The 14,970-nt window shown below is 39.2% G+C and overlaps 3 protein-coding genes across 6 annotated transcripts in view; 2 read left to right on the top strand and 1 right to left on the bottom strand.

The window, feature by feature from the left end:
- Window positions 1–4,187, top strand: part of LRRC31 (leucine rich repeat containing 31) — a 20,501-nt gene extending 16,314 nt beyond the window's left edge. Inside the window, exons 8-9 of the mRNA XM_074327652.2 lie at window positions 1,164–1,331; window positions 3,856–4,187. Coding sequence (XP_074183753.2) covers window positions 1,164–1,331; window positions 3,856–4,187 — 500 coding nt within the window. The remainder of the gene's footprint in view (window positions 1–1,163; window positions 1,332–3,855) is intronic.
- The window catches only part of LRRIQ4 (leucine rich repeats and IQ motif containing 4), a 19,352-nt gene extending 4,382 nt beyond the window's left edge, over window positions 1–14,970 (bottom strand). The window contains exons 1-5 of one of the 4 annotated variants that reach the window (XM_074327665.2): window positions 13,923–14,970; window positions 11,534–11,707; window positions 10,143–10,281; window positions 8,913–9,109; window positions 4,895–5,069 (exon numbers count right to left, since the gene is read on the bottom strand). In XM_074327665.2, coding sequence (XP_074183766.1) covers window positions 4,917–5,069; window positions 8,913–9,109; window positions 10,143–10,281; window positions 11,534–11,707; window positions 13,923–14,942 — 1,683 coding nt within the window. In that variant the 5' untranslated portion in view covers window positions 14,943–14,970 and the 3' untranslated portion in view covers window positions 4,895–4,916. Of the gene's footprint in view, window positions 1–4,761; window positions 5,070–8,912; window positions 9,110–10,142; window positions 10,282–11,533; window positions 11,708–13,922 lie in introns of those variants that run through there. The other 3 variants (XM_019735486.3, XM_088794425.1, XM_088794424.1) reach the window with 3 other exon arrangements.
- The window catches only part of LRRC34 (leucine rich repeat containing 34), a 34,055-nt gene continuing 33,220 nt past the window's right edge, over window positions 14,136–14,970 (top strand). Inside the window, exon 1 of the mRNA XM_074327707.2 lies at window positions 14,136–14,263. The gene's annotated coding sequence lies outside the window, so the exon portion shown is untranslated. The remainder of the gene's footprint in view (window positions 14,264–14,970) is intronic.

The following is a 14,970-nucleotide window of genomic DNA, read 5'->3' as shown; positions in this document are numbered from 1 at the left end:
GCACTTTTTAGGTATTTTGACATATTAGTTAAGTACATAAGTAGATGCATAGATAGACAGATTAATTTCTCAAAGGGGTCTGTAATCCTTAAAATGGTTAGGTAAACACACAAGCACACACCACCACCACCACCACCACCACCACCACCATACATTCCATTGCTCAGATTAACGTTCAGTTAGAAAAGTTCCACAAAAAATAAATTTGGAGACAATATAATGTTTCATAGATTTACTTCCCAGTTGGAAAATGTTTAATATTTTTTTAGAAAATTGGGATTTTAATTTTGTGTCTTCTATCATCAGAAGACACAGCTCTTTCCAATTATAGCTGTACAATCAATGGATCAATCATAATCAAGCAGGTATTACACTAAATTACATCATCTAACAAAAATCTATCATTCAATTTGAATTAAAAAGTAAGTCAAGTAAATATATATTTCTCTACATTACTTTTAGAAGGAAAAAAAAGTTCCATTTGTTATTGACAGGTCTCTGTACCAAATGACTGGAAGGGGTTTTCTTACTAGATATTATAAAAGAATATATATTTGCCCTTGAATGTATTTTATTCTTTAGAAAGAAGGCAGAGTAACTTAAAGTGTAATTAACTACTATACCTTGTGAATTAGTTGTTCTGATTAATTTTAATGTTAGGGGAAACTGAGAATTAAGCAGAAAAATATTTTAATTTCCTTTTAGACAACTTTCCAAACTATAATATTTCTTTTTGTCTCTGTAACTGCAGTTAAGTAAACATAAATATATTTTTGTGTTTTAGTCCTAGAGAGGTTTGGTCCTATCTCTGAATTACAGCCGTTGACCATACAGTGGAATATGTAAAAGTGGGACATACTCTGGAAATCTTGACTATCTGTACAAACTCTTTTCCTCTTTCTCCTTCTTAAATGTGAAAGAAAGAAGTCCCAGTTGATAGTGAATTCCATTTCATCAAGTCTTAATTTTCTAAGGTTTCTGACATTTCTCCCAAATAGAAATATAAATTGAGGCAATGAATTTCAGGCAGGAGAAAAGGGTCCCTGCGACTTTCTCAGCCTGAGTTATGTCAGTACATTGCCCTAGCCTAGGTTCCCCAAATTCAAAGCTTATGACCTCTAACGAAGCCTAAATTATTGCTGTTCTCATTGCTATCATTTTAGCTGAAGCTTCCATTCACCTCCCTGCTCTGGAAGTAGTCAACCTTTCTTGGAATAAATGTGTTGGTGGCAACCTGGAGCTGCTTCTGGAAACACTCAAACTTTCAATGTCCCTTCAAGTGCTGGGGCTGAGCAGCTGTTCCCTGGTGACAGAGGATGTGGCTCTCCTGGGTTTGTATCTCTGGCTTCCAAAGCTGTCCTGGCAATCAGAGCCCAGTGTGCCTGCCCAGCAAGCCCAGGGGAGGGAGGTGGAGAAGGCAGCGAGGCCTGGAACTAAGCCCTCTGCTCAGCAGCTGCTTAGGAGAGATCTGGTTAAAACAAATCAGGGGAATTTTAAAACTGAAAAGACAGTGGAAAGTGTTTCATAAAAGAAGACAGACATAGATGTGATGGTGGGAGATTCCTGCGGGGCAATCCCATACATGAGAACCTTTGGTGTTCTCTAGCCAACTCAGTGTTAACCAAACTTTCGTCATCTACGAGGCCTGACAATTAAGTTCGCGAACTTGTTGCAATGATGTTGCTAAACTTTTTTGATACCAGAGGGATTATTCATTATGAATTTGTACCAACTGGACAAACAGTCAACCAAGTTTACTATTTGGAAGTGCTGAAAAGGCTACATGAAAGTTAGATGGCCTGAACTTTTCACCAACAATTCATGGCTCTTGCATCACAACAATGCACCAGTTCACACAGCACTTGGCCTGTGAGGGAGTTTTTAGCCAGTAAACAAATAACTGTATTGGACACTTTCCCTACTCACCTGGTCTGGCCCCCAATGACTTCTTTATCTGAAGATAAAGAAAATATTGAAAGGAAGTTATTTTGATGATATTCAGGACATCAAGGGTAATACGACAGCTCTGATGGTCATTCCAGAAAGAGTTCCAAAATTGCTTTGAAGGGTGGACTAGGTGCTGGCATCAGTGCATAGCTTCCCCAGGGGAGTACTTTGAAGGTGACCGTAGTGATATTCAGCAATGAGGTATGTAGCACTTTTTCTAGGATGAGTTCGCGAACTTAATAGTCTGACCTCATAAGGTACTCGCATGATTGGAAAAGTCAAACTGTATAGAAAATGTAAAATGATGTCTGGGATTTGCTTTAAAATATTTAAAAAAGAAAAAGAAAAACAAGCAGAGAGGAGGGGACTGGAGGGGACTAGATGAGCCCAGACTGGTGTAATGAAGGTAACTGTTGAAGCTAATGTTGGGGACACGGGGGTTCACGCTCCTATTCTGTCAACATTTTGTGTGTTTGAAAATTCCCATAATAGAAAAGTTTCTAAAGAGAAAAAGTATGCATATGGTGTTTAACAGTTAGGTCTTGAGGATATGTTGCCAGACAGACAGAAAGAAACAGCCATCGATATGGACAGCTAGGGACCGAGTGCAGCTGTTGAGTATACATACTGCTAAGCTCTCAAGTGCACTGTAGAATCAAACTTGTTGCAAGTGACAGTGATGGGGATGGAGCATCCCAATGGGTCTGGAAGCCATGATATATGAAAAATGATTGAAAGACTAAGGCACATTTAATCCTAAAGGGGGAAAATCTGAGAGGACCAAACTTGTCCAACAGTGCAGGGCTGGCACGAGGCAGAAGCTGAGGTTTCCAGCAGGCTGAGGCGGGCAATGGGGGAAAGTCACCAGAGGGGCAGATGGGAGCCCAAAGGAAGGGCTTCCTCCTGCTGGGAGCTGCTTCACTCTGTTGGGGCAACCTGAAAGTGCGCTTCAGGCAGAATCAGGCTGGTCACCACAGAGAAACTGTGAAAGGAATTCTTCTTAGTCTGGAGGTTGAATGAAGAGATCTCCAGGGTCCCTTGCAACTCAGCTTCTGCACTAGTCATCTCAACTCTGTAATCCATTCTGACTTTTGGCTGAAAAGGAAAGCATGTGCTATTTGTCTTGCCTGTCTCCCCTACCCGTTCCTACAGAAGTTATCTTCTCTTAGCTTCATCGTTAATTATTATTTATTAAGTACCATTGTAGGTAATACTGTGTGATATGTGCTATTCTAAGGGAAAATTGTTCTGTGTATTAGAGCTATCTCAGTTGAATTAGAAATTATCTAGGTATATTTTGCACATGGAGAGTGCTCAATTAAATAATCATTGACTAAAGAATGACAGAATGAATGAGCAATGAACAATTAAACAATATTAAGCAGCAAGAAGACTATTTATTAATGGTCTTCAGTTAAAGCCAATGAGCCATCACTTCTGACATTTAATTAGAGGTTAAATTAGAGCTGGGACCCCGGTGGAGTAAAGAGCAGAAGCTTGACCAAAAAGATATTCTCTGGGTTGGGATTTGGAAAGAGAAAAAAACCATTTTCAAGCTGTACGTGAGATGTACAGAGAGGAAATTTTTTACTAAAATCATTTCAGATGCCCTGAATGAAGCTGCTAGATACCGTGTCTCCCTGTAAATAAGACCTAACTGGAAAATAAACCCTAGCATGATTTTTCTGGATGACATCCCCTGAACATAAGCCCTAATGAGTCTTTTGGAGCAAAAATTAATATAAGACCCGGCCTTATTTTCCGTGAAACACGGTAATAACAAATCGTTACTAATTCCCAATCTTGTTATTACTAATCCTGGAGCTAGTGTTGTGTTATAGGAAGTGGGAACCGCCATGGTAGAAAGTATTCTTGTATTTTAGCATTTAGAGTGATTTTGTTTTTCAGCATTGGTAATACAGACCGGTCATTTGGCCAGGCTGCGGAAGCTGGACCTGAGCTATAATGACAGCATCTGTGATGCAGGATGGGCCCTCATCTGCCAAAACCTGGGGCTCCTCAAGGAGTTAACCGAGCTGGATATTAGCCTTCGGCCATCAACTTCTCGGGACTGTGGGCAATGGTTTAGACACTTGCTTTGTGCCGTGGCCAAACTCCCTGAGATCACTGAAATAGGAATGAAAAGATGGATCATCCCAGCTCCACTGGGGGAAGAACTAGAATGCTTTGGCCAAGATCACAGAAGCAACATTCACTTTAACCACAATGGCTTTCAGTAAGTTGATTTCCCAAGTTCACATATGTGACTCCATTTATATCACATTCTTGAAATGAAATTATAGAGATGGACAACAGCTTAGGGATTGGGGGAGGGGTAGGTGGTAGGTGTGTCTAAAAGGAATAACACAATAAAGATTTGTGATGATGGAATAATTCTGTATCTCGATAGTGGTGGCGACACAAAGCTACATGTGACAAAACGACATTGACCTACACACACACACACAAACACACAAATGAGTGTATATACAACTGATGGAATCTGAATAAGTTCTGTTGATGATACTAATGTACATTTTCTGGTTTTGTCATTGTATTATAGTTATGCAAGATGTCAACACTAAGGGAGGGTAAAGAGTACATGGACCTCTCTGTACATTTCCTTGGAACTTCCCGTGAATATGTAATTATATCAAAATTAAAAGTTTTTAAAGCAGACAGAATAGTATAAAGAGTCTCCACGTACCTATCGTCTGCTTCCGCAGTTATTAACTTATGGCCAGCCTTGTTTCATTTTGATCCCCCACACGGACTTCTCCCTGATTTATTCTGAAGCAATTCCCAGGCATCATATCATTTTATCCATAAATGTTTCAGTAAAAGAATCTTTATTTTTATACATAACCATAATTCTATGAATAATTTTAGTGTGGTAGGCATCTAACTCCTATGCATTTTGCCTTCTTAATCCATCAGGGTTCATTACCTCAAGTCATTCATTTATAGAATTATTTCTTCTTTCCCTTTACAGGTTTTTCTTTCACATCCTTCTTTCCTTTCTTATCTTTTGGAGAACCCTTTCCTTTCTTCCGCAATTTTGCCAGTTCTTCAAATCTCCCAAGTCCTTTCCGTACCATCATTGCACGCCACCATGCCTGAATCTGAAAATGAGATAAACCCAAACAGCATCAGCTGGTTTCACTATAGGCTGGGCTAGTTACATCTCTTTGTTCTGACATGTGGTTTTAAAGATGTGGAGAATGCAATATGATTAGAACTCTAAACCTTGGCTGTTTTTTTCCTCAATTGGCCAGTCATCCAGGCAAATTTTTTTTTTTTAATTAAATTTATTGGGGTGAGGCAAATTTTTAAAAAAGTATTTAGTGCTTCTATGCAACGGTCACTGTTCTAGACCTTTGGGAAACAGCAGTTAACTACTGATATCACTGACTTTATAGAGTTCGCATTCCAGTGAGGGGAAGAAACAATAAACACATGAATGTATAATTTGATAGATGGTGTTACGTGCCCTGGAGATGACAGTACACAGGAAGGGGAATCAGGTGCCTCTACCCTGCCTTCCCTCGTGTCACTGGACGTTCTGTGCTCCTATCTACAGCCAGTCCTCACTGGTCCTTACCTGATCCTATTTCCTCCCACACACTCAGGAACATCCCTCCTCTAGTGGACATTTTGAACCTCTAAATCAGGGGTGTCCAAACTTTTTTCAACGTTTTTCACCAAGGGCCATATGCGGTAAAATACACAAACAGCCGGGCCACTCACTCGAGGTGGGGTACGTATTGCCTCACCTGGTTTATTTAAGTAAACTAAATATATTTTTGGAATTTGCTGCGGGCCAATTAAAAATGGATTGTGGGCCGCAGTTGGCCCACGGGCCGCAGTTTGGACACCCCTGCTCTAGAGCCTCCAGAACTGCGAGAAGATAAATTTCTGTTGTTTAAGTCAGTCTAAGGTATGTTGTTATGGTCTCATGAGCTAATAACTAAGGCAGTCATTTTTCCAATGAGCCCCACCTTGACCATCTCATTTAGAGTGAACTGCCCACAACACACACACACACACACACACACACACACACACACACACAACCTCTGGCAATTTCTCTTCCCTTTAGCTTGAACTTTTTTCCAATACCACTTATCATTTTCTAATATAGTATATAATCTTATGTTTTATTTTTCATGTTTTTATTCCCATCACACTAGACTTTAAGTGATATGAGGAAATATTTTTCTCTTTTGTTCACTGCTATATTTCCAATGTCTAGAACAGTGCCTGGTACATAGTAGAAGTTCAATAAATATCTGTTGAATGAATGAATGAGTGAGTGAGTGAGTGAGTGAGTGAGTGAGTGAGTGAGTGAGTGAGGTTGCTGGGGGTATGCTGTTTTATATAAGGTAGATCAAGAGCCAATATGAGGATATTTGTGCAGAGACTGAACTAAGTGAGGGCAGAGTCTTGTCCATATCTGAGCAGACGGAGGAGCCAGTTTTAAGACTCTGAAGCAGGAGCATGCTTGGGCCTTGGAAAAACACCAAGGATCCTGTCTGTGACTCATGTAAAGTGAAAATGGGAAAGATGAGACCGGGAGTGAAAGCAGCAAATCAGTTAGGGTGATGATTTTCCAGGGGAGCACTATTGCCCTCTAGAGGTATTCTGGAAATTTACAGGGCTTTTTGTTTTAAGGTTTAGCAGTCTTCAATCACATGCCTGGTCCACAAAGGCTTTTCCAAGGCTGTGCAGGCTTGGAAAGTTTGGAAGCAATCCATTTCCAGAGCTTCCACTTCCATATGTACCCCTTCCTAAAATGTATCTGCCTAGGAACACAGCTGCTAATTCTCCATTCCCGCTTCCCATTTCACAACTCTCCCTCTGGCACACCTCTCATCCACACCAATCTGACTGCAGTGTGTTGCCCTGGACTCCAAAAACTTCGGGGACACCAAAAGAGGGAACAATTCAAAATAGTATTACTGATGTTGGCTCTAAGGAAAGGGTAACCAATCCTTTTGCCTTCCAACTCCGCCTTCAAGAAAATTGAAGGAAAATTGATTTGTCCACTAAGAGCTTGTTATCTGTTTTGGGGGGTATACATCTAGAAAAAGTTCAAGAGATGTGTAAGGCATTGTCATTTAAAACAAAATATAGACAATGAAAACAAGGCTTCTGCCATTCTTATTAACTTATCTATGTGAACAAGGATTCTCAGCACTTCATCTATTAAACAAAAAACGGGAATAGAACTGATATCAAACCCTGTCCTTCTAGCAATAAGCAATATTTATGCAAGGATATGTAAACTGTGAAAAAGTCTCTCTCATTTGTATATGTAGTTCCCCCAAATCCTATAGGTCTAATAATTAAATATCAAAACTTACAATAGATTTTATATTGTTTTGGTCAATTTTATACTACTAATAATTGCAATATGATTAATAAAATGTAATAATCCAGAACATTAAAAACCCTGTGGTCACAGAAAAAAATTTCAATTTTAAAATGTTATTTATATAAATATTTTTGTTGCCTAGAAGTATGAAAGGTGATCTATAAATGACTTAGAATTATATATATACATAACACTAAGATCACCTGAAATTAATAATAAAATAAATTTAAAAAAAACATTAAGATCAATTCTGACAGGCAAATGAAACAGAAATACATATCAAAAAGAAAAAGATATGGCAACATTTCTGCCTGTAAAATAAGAGCTTGTTCAAGTATTTTGTAAATTGATGTTGACTGACATATCAAATAAAATGGTATTTAGATCCCATTGGATATATTTAAAATATTGATCTAATAACTCTGTTGGAAGCTGTCAATACTTAAAATTCACTGGAAAGTAAATCCTTTGCAATGATTTAAACTTCGTGGCAAAAAATTTTAAATATCAACTTTAAAATGTGCAAGATACATGGTTTTTTCAAAATGCTTTTAAGAAATTTCCAAAAAGTATTATTTTCATTCTTCCAATGTAGTCATTCCTGAGTATATACATATTAAAATAAGTATTTTAATATAAGTTAGTGTCCTTTTCTTTTTCCTTTATGTTACAGCACAGGCATTATCTTCATTTGTTAAAATTATGTGGTTTTGGTAGGTATTGTCTATGAGTTTAATTTCAGAAAAGTAAAAGAGGTATCACATAATATTTATCATAAAAGGGAGGGCATTGAGTCTGATGCAGTTGAGCACCATTGATAGTGGGTCTTGCAGACAAAGACTATCCCTTACTCCAGGGAAAATGGAGAAAGTGTCGATTTTAGCACAGGAGCAACTGATGGACCTATGTTTTCACAGCCTCAGTCTGACTATCGAGTCGAAGGTACATTTTAGGGACAGCAGGTGTGGAAGTAGGGACACTAGTGAGAAGACTCATGCAGTCATCTGGTGACACGATATGTGAGACGATGCGGGGGGCAGTGGGCCAACTGAGTAAAGAATACTGACCATTTACTGAAATGGACACATTCCCGGTAGGTGTCGGGTTTCCTCATGTCTCCATGGGCTTGCGGGGCAAGGAGGGCAGTGATAGGGTTCTTAGCCCTTTGATCCTAGTTAGTGGCGGAGCAGAGCTCTAGTCTTTAGACCACGGCTCTTTGTAAATGCTTTCATTTCTAATTTTTCAGCCTTTTCTTACTGACTTTGTTAATCTCAGCTCTTTACTCCAGTGAATAGCCCAAGAATTTTACATCGTTTTGGAATTTGAAGTTTTTGCTTCTCTTGTCTCTTTGTTTGCTTCTTATCTGACAAAGTGATAGGGAACAATAAAAGACAAAAATGCTAGGATGATGTTCAATAATTCTCTCTCTTCACCCTGGGGATATAAAAGTAAATAAGAGCCTCTACTTGCAAGGAAGAAAAGGTAGAGATGTGTAAAAAGCAGCCCCACTGGGTAACCTATAATGTGTTTAACACTAACCCCTCTCCAAAGCAACTGTGAATATATTATCCAGATTTTTAGCTGTTTTTACCTTTGTTGCCATTATTTTCATCTTTCTTTTCTCCTTGAGATATGTCAATATAGCCTCTCTGCCTTCGGTGCACACGTCTATTGGGGGGTCTTCCATGGGATTGTCCATCAGTGTCAGAACCTTTAGATTCACTAGATAATCTAAATTCTCCGGAAGATGGGTGAGCAAGTTGTCCTCAAGCAGTAATTCCTTCAAAGCTGAAAATTTTTTTTTTAAATGATGGGTTTATCTTAAAAACAGGCAAAATTAAAAACGTGCATTCATTAGTCCAATCACTTTGAAATGTTTGTTTCCTACTGTGCCATGTTACAAAAGATATCAGATTTAATGAGGCAAACCCAAGTTCTCTTCTTTATAACAACTCAAAGTTGTTGGAGCTGGTGTAAAGGCTAAGTATCAGGGACAGGAAAATAGTAAACACTAAAAAAATGTGAGAATGTTTCGTTCCTCCAGGGACCAAGGACAGGATAAAAATGTACGGTCAGGAGCATTACTGAGAAGCATGGCATACCCACTCCCCAGCCTCTCATCTTTGAATGTCTTATGGGTAGGCAACAGCTTCCAGTCATATTCTTGCATCTCCCTTTCATTAAAGAATAGTCCTAGTTTTAAAACACATCCATAAACCTGAAGATTCAGCATATTATGGCAAAAAAGTTGTTTTGTTCTGACCCAAGTAGGAGCTCAGAAAAAGCTTAAGTGACTGGATGGATTGATGGATGTACAAGAAAAGAATGATTTAGCCTCGTGGAAAATGTTTGCGTGTTTAAATATGAATCATGTATGACTTTTCATGTCAATGATGTAGCTCTAAAAGCCTCTCTCCCCTTGCTGATTTCACCACTCTGGTGAAAATATTTTTTCCTTTTATTCAAGTGACTTAGTGACCTAATACAAACGCACTGCCGGACCACCAAATCCAAATTCTGGCATGTAGTAGGTATTCAGTAACTTATTGTTGGTGGTGTGATGACTATGGATGAAAGCTAATTTCCTTAGGAGTGGCTATTTACTTTTCAATTCCTAATAAACAATCTAGCTGCCTTTGTGAGGCTCCTGGCTGTACCGGTCAGGTACCCAGCCTTCCCCACATCACTAACCCTGCAAGGCTCTTGGGGTAGGTCCAAGCTCTCTAAACAGCAGATTGGTCTTTAGTAAAGCAAGAAAGCCCTCATCATGGGAAATGCTGGCCTCAAACGACTAGGCTGCGGATCTACTAAAATTCCTTACCTTGTGCTTGGCAGATGGCATCTGGAAGCTGCTTAAGCAGATTATGGCGGCAATCAAGAATTTTCAGATTAGGCAATGCCCTTAAGGAAACTGGCAGATACTCCAGATGGTTGTTCTCTATGTACAGCTCTTTAAGATTCTGAAACAACATAGAGTATTCCATAATGATCCTTACAATACATGAATTATAATAACCAGAATCACCTGTGAGTTCCCATGCTCTTTCAATGAGGGTTAGTACGTATTGGAATAAAGGGGAAAACATTTTTAAAGACCATTATCAAAAACATAAAATTATTTTTGAGTTAGCTATTAGATGTGGTTCCCATTTATGCAGGGGGAAAAGAGAACATGGGACTCTAGTGTTTGTTTGTTTCATAAGAACTTTATGGAAAAATAATTTGGATCATTTAACTACACATACCCTTTGTTTCCTTTCAATAGCTAATTGACTGTGGCAGTTGCCATAGAAGTGTAATTTCCTCAAATATCAATCCAATAGCGCTCAAGGGGAGTAGCCAAAATGTACAAATAATTAACTATTTTCAAATTCACTGGGCAAAAATTTGTTTGCATTTTACCCTAAGATTTTGGAGTGTGGCATGATATATACAAGAAACACAATGATGAACAGAGTTATATGAACATAGGTCAAAGGAATGGAAAATTCGGAATAGGAACCATGTGTCATAGGTGAGAAGTTATCTGTGCTGTGCGTACGCACCATCACTCAGGTCCATGACTGGGGCTTACGCAGTGGCCCACACCTATTTTATCAGTATTAAGAGTGCAGTACCAGGAACATGAAAAAAGTAACAATTCCTTCAAGTATGTGTCTAGATAAAAACACACTGGTATGGCTACTTTGAATAAAGTTATTTTGTTGCTTTGCCAGCATTTAGGACAGTGCTGTGGACCCGTCTTCAGCGACCCTGGTACAAGAGTGAAATAAACCATGATGTGCCTTTCACCGTGCAGGGCGGGAGATCACACTGGCCCATCCAAAATGCAGGCTCCCAGGCATGTCACCTGTACGATACTTTAACTTCAAAATAGTACAGTTTTCAGGGGCTCCTTTTAGAGGATAGAAACTAAATGGAAAGCAGTATGGCTCAATTTCTGCAAATAAAACATGCCAAACCATACTATGGAAAGGACATAGCCAATAGCAATCACAGTAAAATTTTCTTTGGGTATAAGTCTGGGGTGGGTGTTCAGGAAAACAGTGGAAACCTCAAAGTGTAATAATGACTGCTTGTTTGGAGCTGGAAGTCTAGTATGGTTGATTCCATATGCAGCCTGTGGAGATACCGCCATGTTTTCTCAGGATCAGCCATCTTAAGGAATGAGTAGACAAGTATTTCTTTGCCTGCTCATTTGGGGAGGCTTACCTGTAGTCTCCAAATGTGTTCTGACACATGGGTGAACTTGGATCCCTGATCTTGCCCAATGTATAATTTCTCTAAAGACTCTAAAGAAAGGATTTCTTCTGGAAATGAAACAAACTGATTCCCGGTTAGTCCAAGTATCTTCAGTTTTGAAAGTGAGCCAAAGTCTGAAGGTAACTAGAAGTATTCCAAAAAGATAAGTTTCAGGTCAAGATTATTTTTAACAATAAGAAAATAAATTGGGCTTTTAGTTTTGAGGCAGATTGTTAAGTAATAGAGCAATTTAGCAATTCCTACTGATGACAAGTTTGCACATATATTTGCATATATAGTATTTATACATATAGATCTACTGTCTGAAGTTCCAGTTTTTCTGGGAGACTCTCTGCTCTTCACTTTTATGCACTGCTTTAAATTGGGGCGATTTTTTAACATACTTTATTGCAAATTTTTGAATTGTATTGCAGTAAATGCTTGACACTGCTGAAAGAAAAAGAACTAAAGTAATATTGCAATTACCCATAATTAATTCAGTCATTAGAACTGATCAATTTAATGACATGACCTCTCACCCTAAAAGGCTTTTTAACTCAGCAATTTTGAAACTTCTGTTGAAATCAAAGTTGGAAGCAAACAATGAAGACTATTAAATCTTGTCCTATTTCTTCCCTCCAGTGAATACCAAGGCTTATGTGCCCTGTGCAAGTTTTAGATGGGTATTTTACAGAGTCCCAGACTTTCAGTGTTGGAAAGCCTTAAAAAGGTCCTCTGTTCTAACCCTCTACTATGGTGGTTGAATGTTTTCAGAGCTAACCATCCAGTCCATAGTTAAATACCATCTGCTAGAATGAAAAGCTCATTACCTGAGATGGAGACCTCTAATCATCAGATTTCCTTTTTTTTTTTTTCAAGCCAAAATCTGTGTCACTGTTATGTCACCTATTGGTCTTTTTGGCCCTCTGGCCAAACTTTGTCCACTATAAAAGGAATTTCTTACATCAGTGATGGAATGGTTAGGGTTAGCGGAGGGCTTCTCAAGGAATGTCTAAAACCTCCAAGGCCAGTTGCTACCTAAGTAGACATTAAATCCTAGATTCTCTTCCTAAATCTTAAAGTTACCATCAAAATATTTACATCTTAAAAACAATTTTAAAACTCGATGGCAATTAGGAAAACAAAAGACTCCCCACAAAGTTCTAGAAGTTGAAAATCAAGTAAAAGATTTTAAAAAAATAATAAAAAATACCTTTCAGGCCTAGGACTTTTATAATGTATAGTGAACACATGAGACTGGTGTCTACTGCCAGAAAAGACAGCCCTATTATTTGGTTACTTTTCTCCTCTACAGTTGTCTTTTGCTTTTGACAGTAATCTGTTCTTTTTAACTTTCAAATATTAAAATGTAATAAATGCATGTGTACCCACTGCCCAAATCTTTGTTAATAAAATGAAATACTGCAATTAAAGTTGAGTTTCTCTACAATCCCCTCCTCATTTCCTTGACTACCTACCTCTTCTCAGAGTTAGCCATCATTAGGAATTTAGTGAGTTATTCTAGTTCATATTTTTATACTTTTATAACATATAAATATCCATAAAATATGTGTTGCGTATATATGTATGTTTGTGTGATTAAAAATTTACAAATGGTATCATAGGGTTTTGCAATTTGGTGTTTAGTTTTTAGGAAACGTCACAATTTTGAGATTTATCCACACTGGCACATATAGCTCCAGTTCACTTAGATTAGTGTATAATATTCCATTTTACAAATACACCACAACTTATTTGCTGATTCCTCTGACTGACGTTTAGATTGTCTCCCATACTTCATGATTACCAATAATGCTATGATGAACATTTCTGAACACGCCACCCTGAGCGCATGGGAGAAAGCTTCTCTAGGGATAAATCTGGTTTTGCAGTTTCCCATGAATGAAACATTAAGGCCTAAGGTTGTATGTGTCAGAAAAATCTGCTGTTTAAGGAAATCCTATTAGGAGGAGCTCTTTGTTAAGAATATAGATACTGGAGCCCAGCAGCTCTGGGAGGGAATTCTGGCCTTGACAAGTTAGTTAAGCTCCCTGTGCCTCATTTTCCTCATATGTCACTGAGGATAATATTACCCACGTCAAAAAGTCATTGTGAGGATTAAATGACATGTGTAAAACACTGGCCAGTGAACTATTTATAAATAAACATTAGCTACTATTTGATTACTATTGTTATTTTAGGGGAAATAACATAAACGATCATCTTCTTGGATATATTTGTTAACGCTGGATTTTCATCCATAAAGTCAGCTCGAATGTGCTGATGCTTCGATTCAGAACCACACCAACTTAGGAGACCTTGAGGAGAGCATAGTGACAGCCAGGAAGGGAATCAGTACCTGCCGTATTTTATTATCATCCAGTGCCAGGATTTCCAAGTTCTTCAGTGCACAGAGCTGCAACGGGCAGCTTTCCAGATAGTTCTGGCTGAGATCCAGGAAGCGCAGGTTGACCAGCCGTCTGAGCGAGCGCCGCAGCCCCAGCAGGCCGGTGTTACGCAGGTAGAGCAGGTGCAGTGAGGTCCACTTGCAGACGAGACGTGGCATCTTCTCCAGGGGGTTCCCACTCAGCCCAACCTCCGTCATCTCCGAGAGCCCCTCCAGGGTGTGCGGGAGGGAGTGGAGGCGGTTGTCGGATAAATCCAGCACCGACAGTTTGCTACACTGGCACAGCGACTCGGGTAAGAAGTGCAGGCTGTTATGAGCCACGTAGAACTTCTGCAGCCCCCTTAGGTTCCCAATGTCTTCTGGGATGACCGTTAGTTTGTTCTCATCGAGGTCAATGACCTCCAGGTTGTAGAGAACACAGAGCTCCGGCGGGAAAACTTCAAACTGGTTCTGCTTTAGGTAGATCTCCCTCAATTTGGTCTGGTTCACAGTTTCCGTGGGCAGAGACTTCAGGTGGTTTTTGGACAGCCCGAGCAGCTCGAGATGGTGCAGGGATTTACAGATGACGGTGGGGATCTCCCCCAGGTGGACGTTGTAGAGGCGGAGCTCCCGCAGCTTCCGGTTGCAGCTGAGAACTTGAAGGGAGGAGGAGAGGAGAGGGTTGTCGCTCAGGTCCAGGCCCTCCAGATTGCTCAGATTCCCCAGCTCCGGGCACAGCTTGCTCAACTTGTTCTTGTTCAGGTAGAGGATTTTGACATTCTGTAAATGCTGAATATCCTGGGGGATTTCTTCAATCTGGTTATTTTCCAGATGCACTTCTTCTAATTCTTTTAATTCTAAGATCTTCAGTGGAATGGTAGTCAAACTCTGATTAGAAGCATCAATGAAAAATGTTCTATCAAAGGTTTGCTGTGGGTTGTTTTTCTGATGTGTTTTAGAATGTTCTACTAATTTTATGATGTCGTTTGACATTATTTTGATGGAAAATTCAAATATTCAA

Source organism: Rhinolophus sinicus, chromosome 17 (assembly GCF_057876585.1).
Source record: "Rhinolophus sinicus isolate RSI-liver-muscle chromosome 17, RSI-T2T, whole genome shotgun sequence".
In the NCBI taxonomy this organism is placed as follows: domain Eukaryota; kingdom Metazoa; phylum Chordata; class Mammalia; order Chiroptera; family Rhinolophidae; genus Rhinolophus; species Rhinolophus sinicus.
Note: the sequence above shows the minus strand (reverse complement) of the source record. Positions and strands in the feature narration are given on the sequence as shown.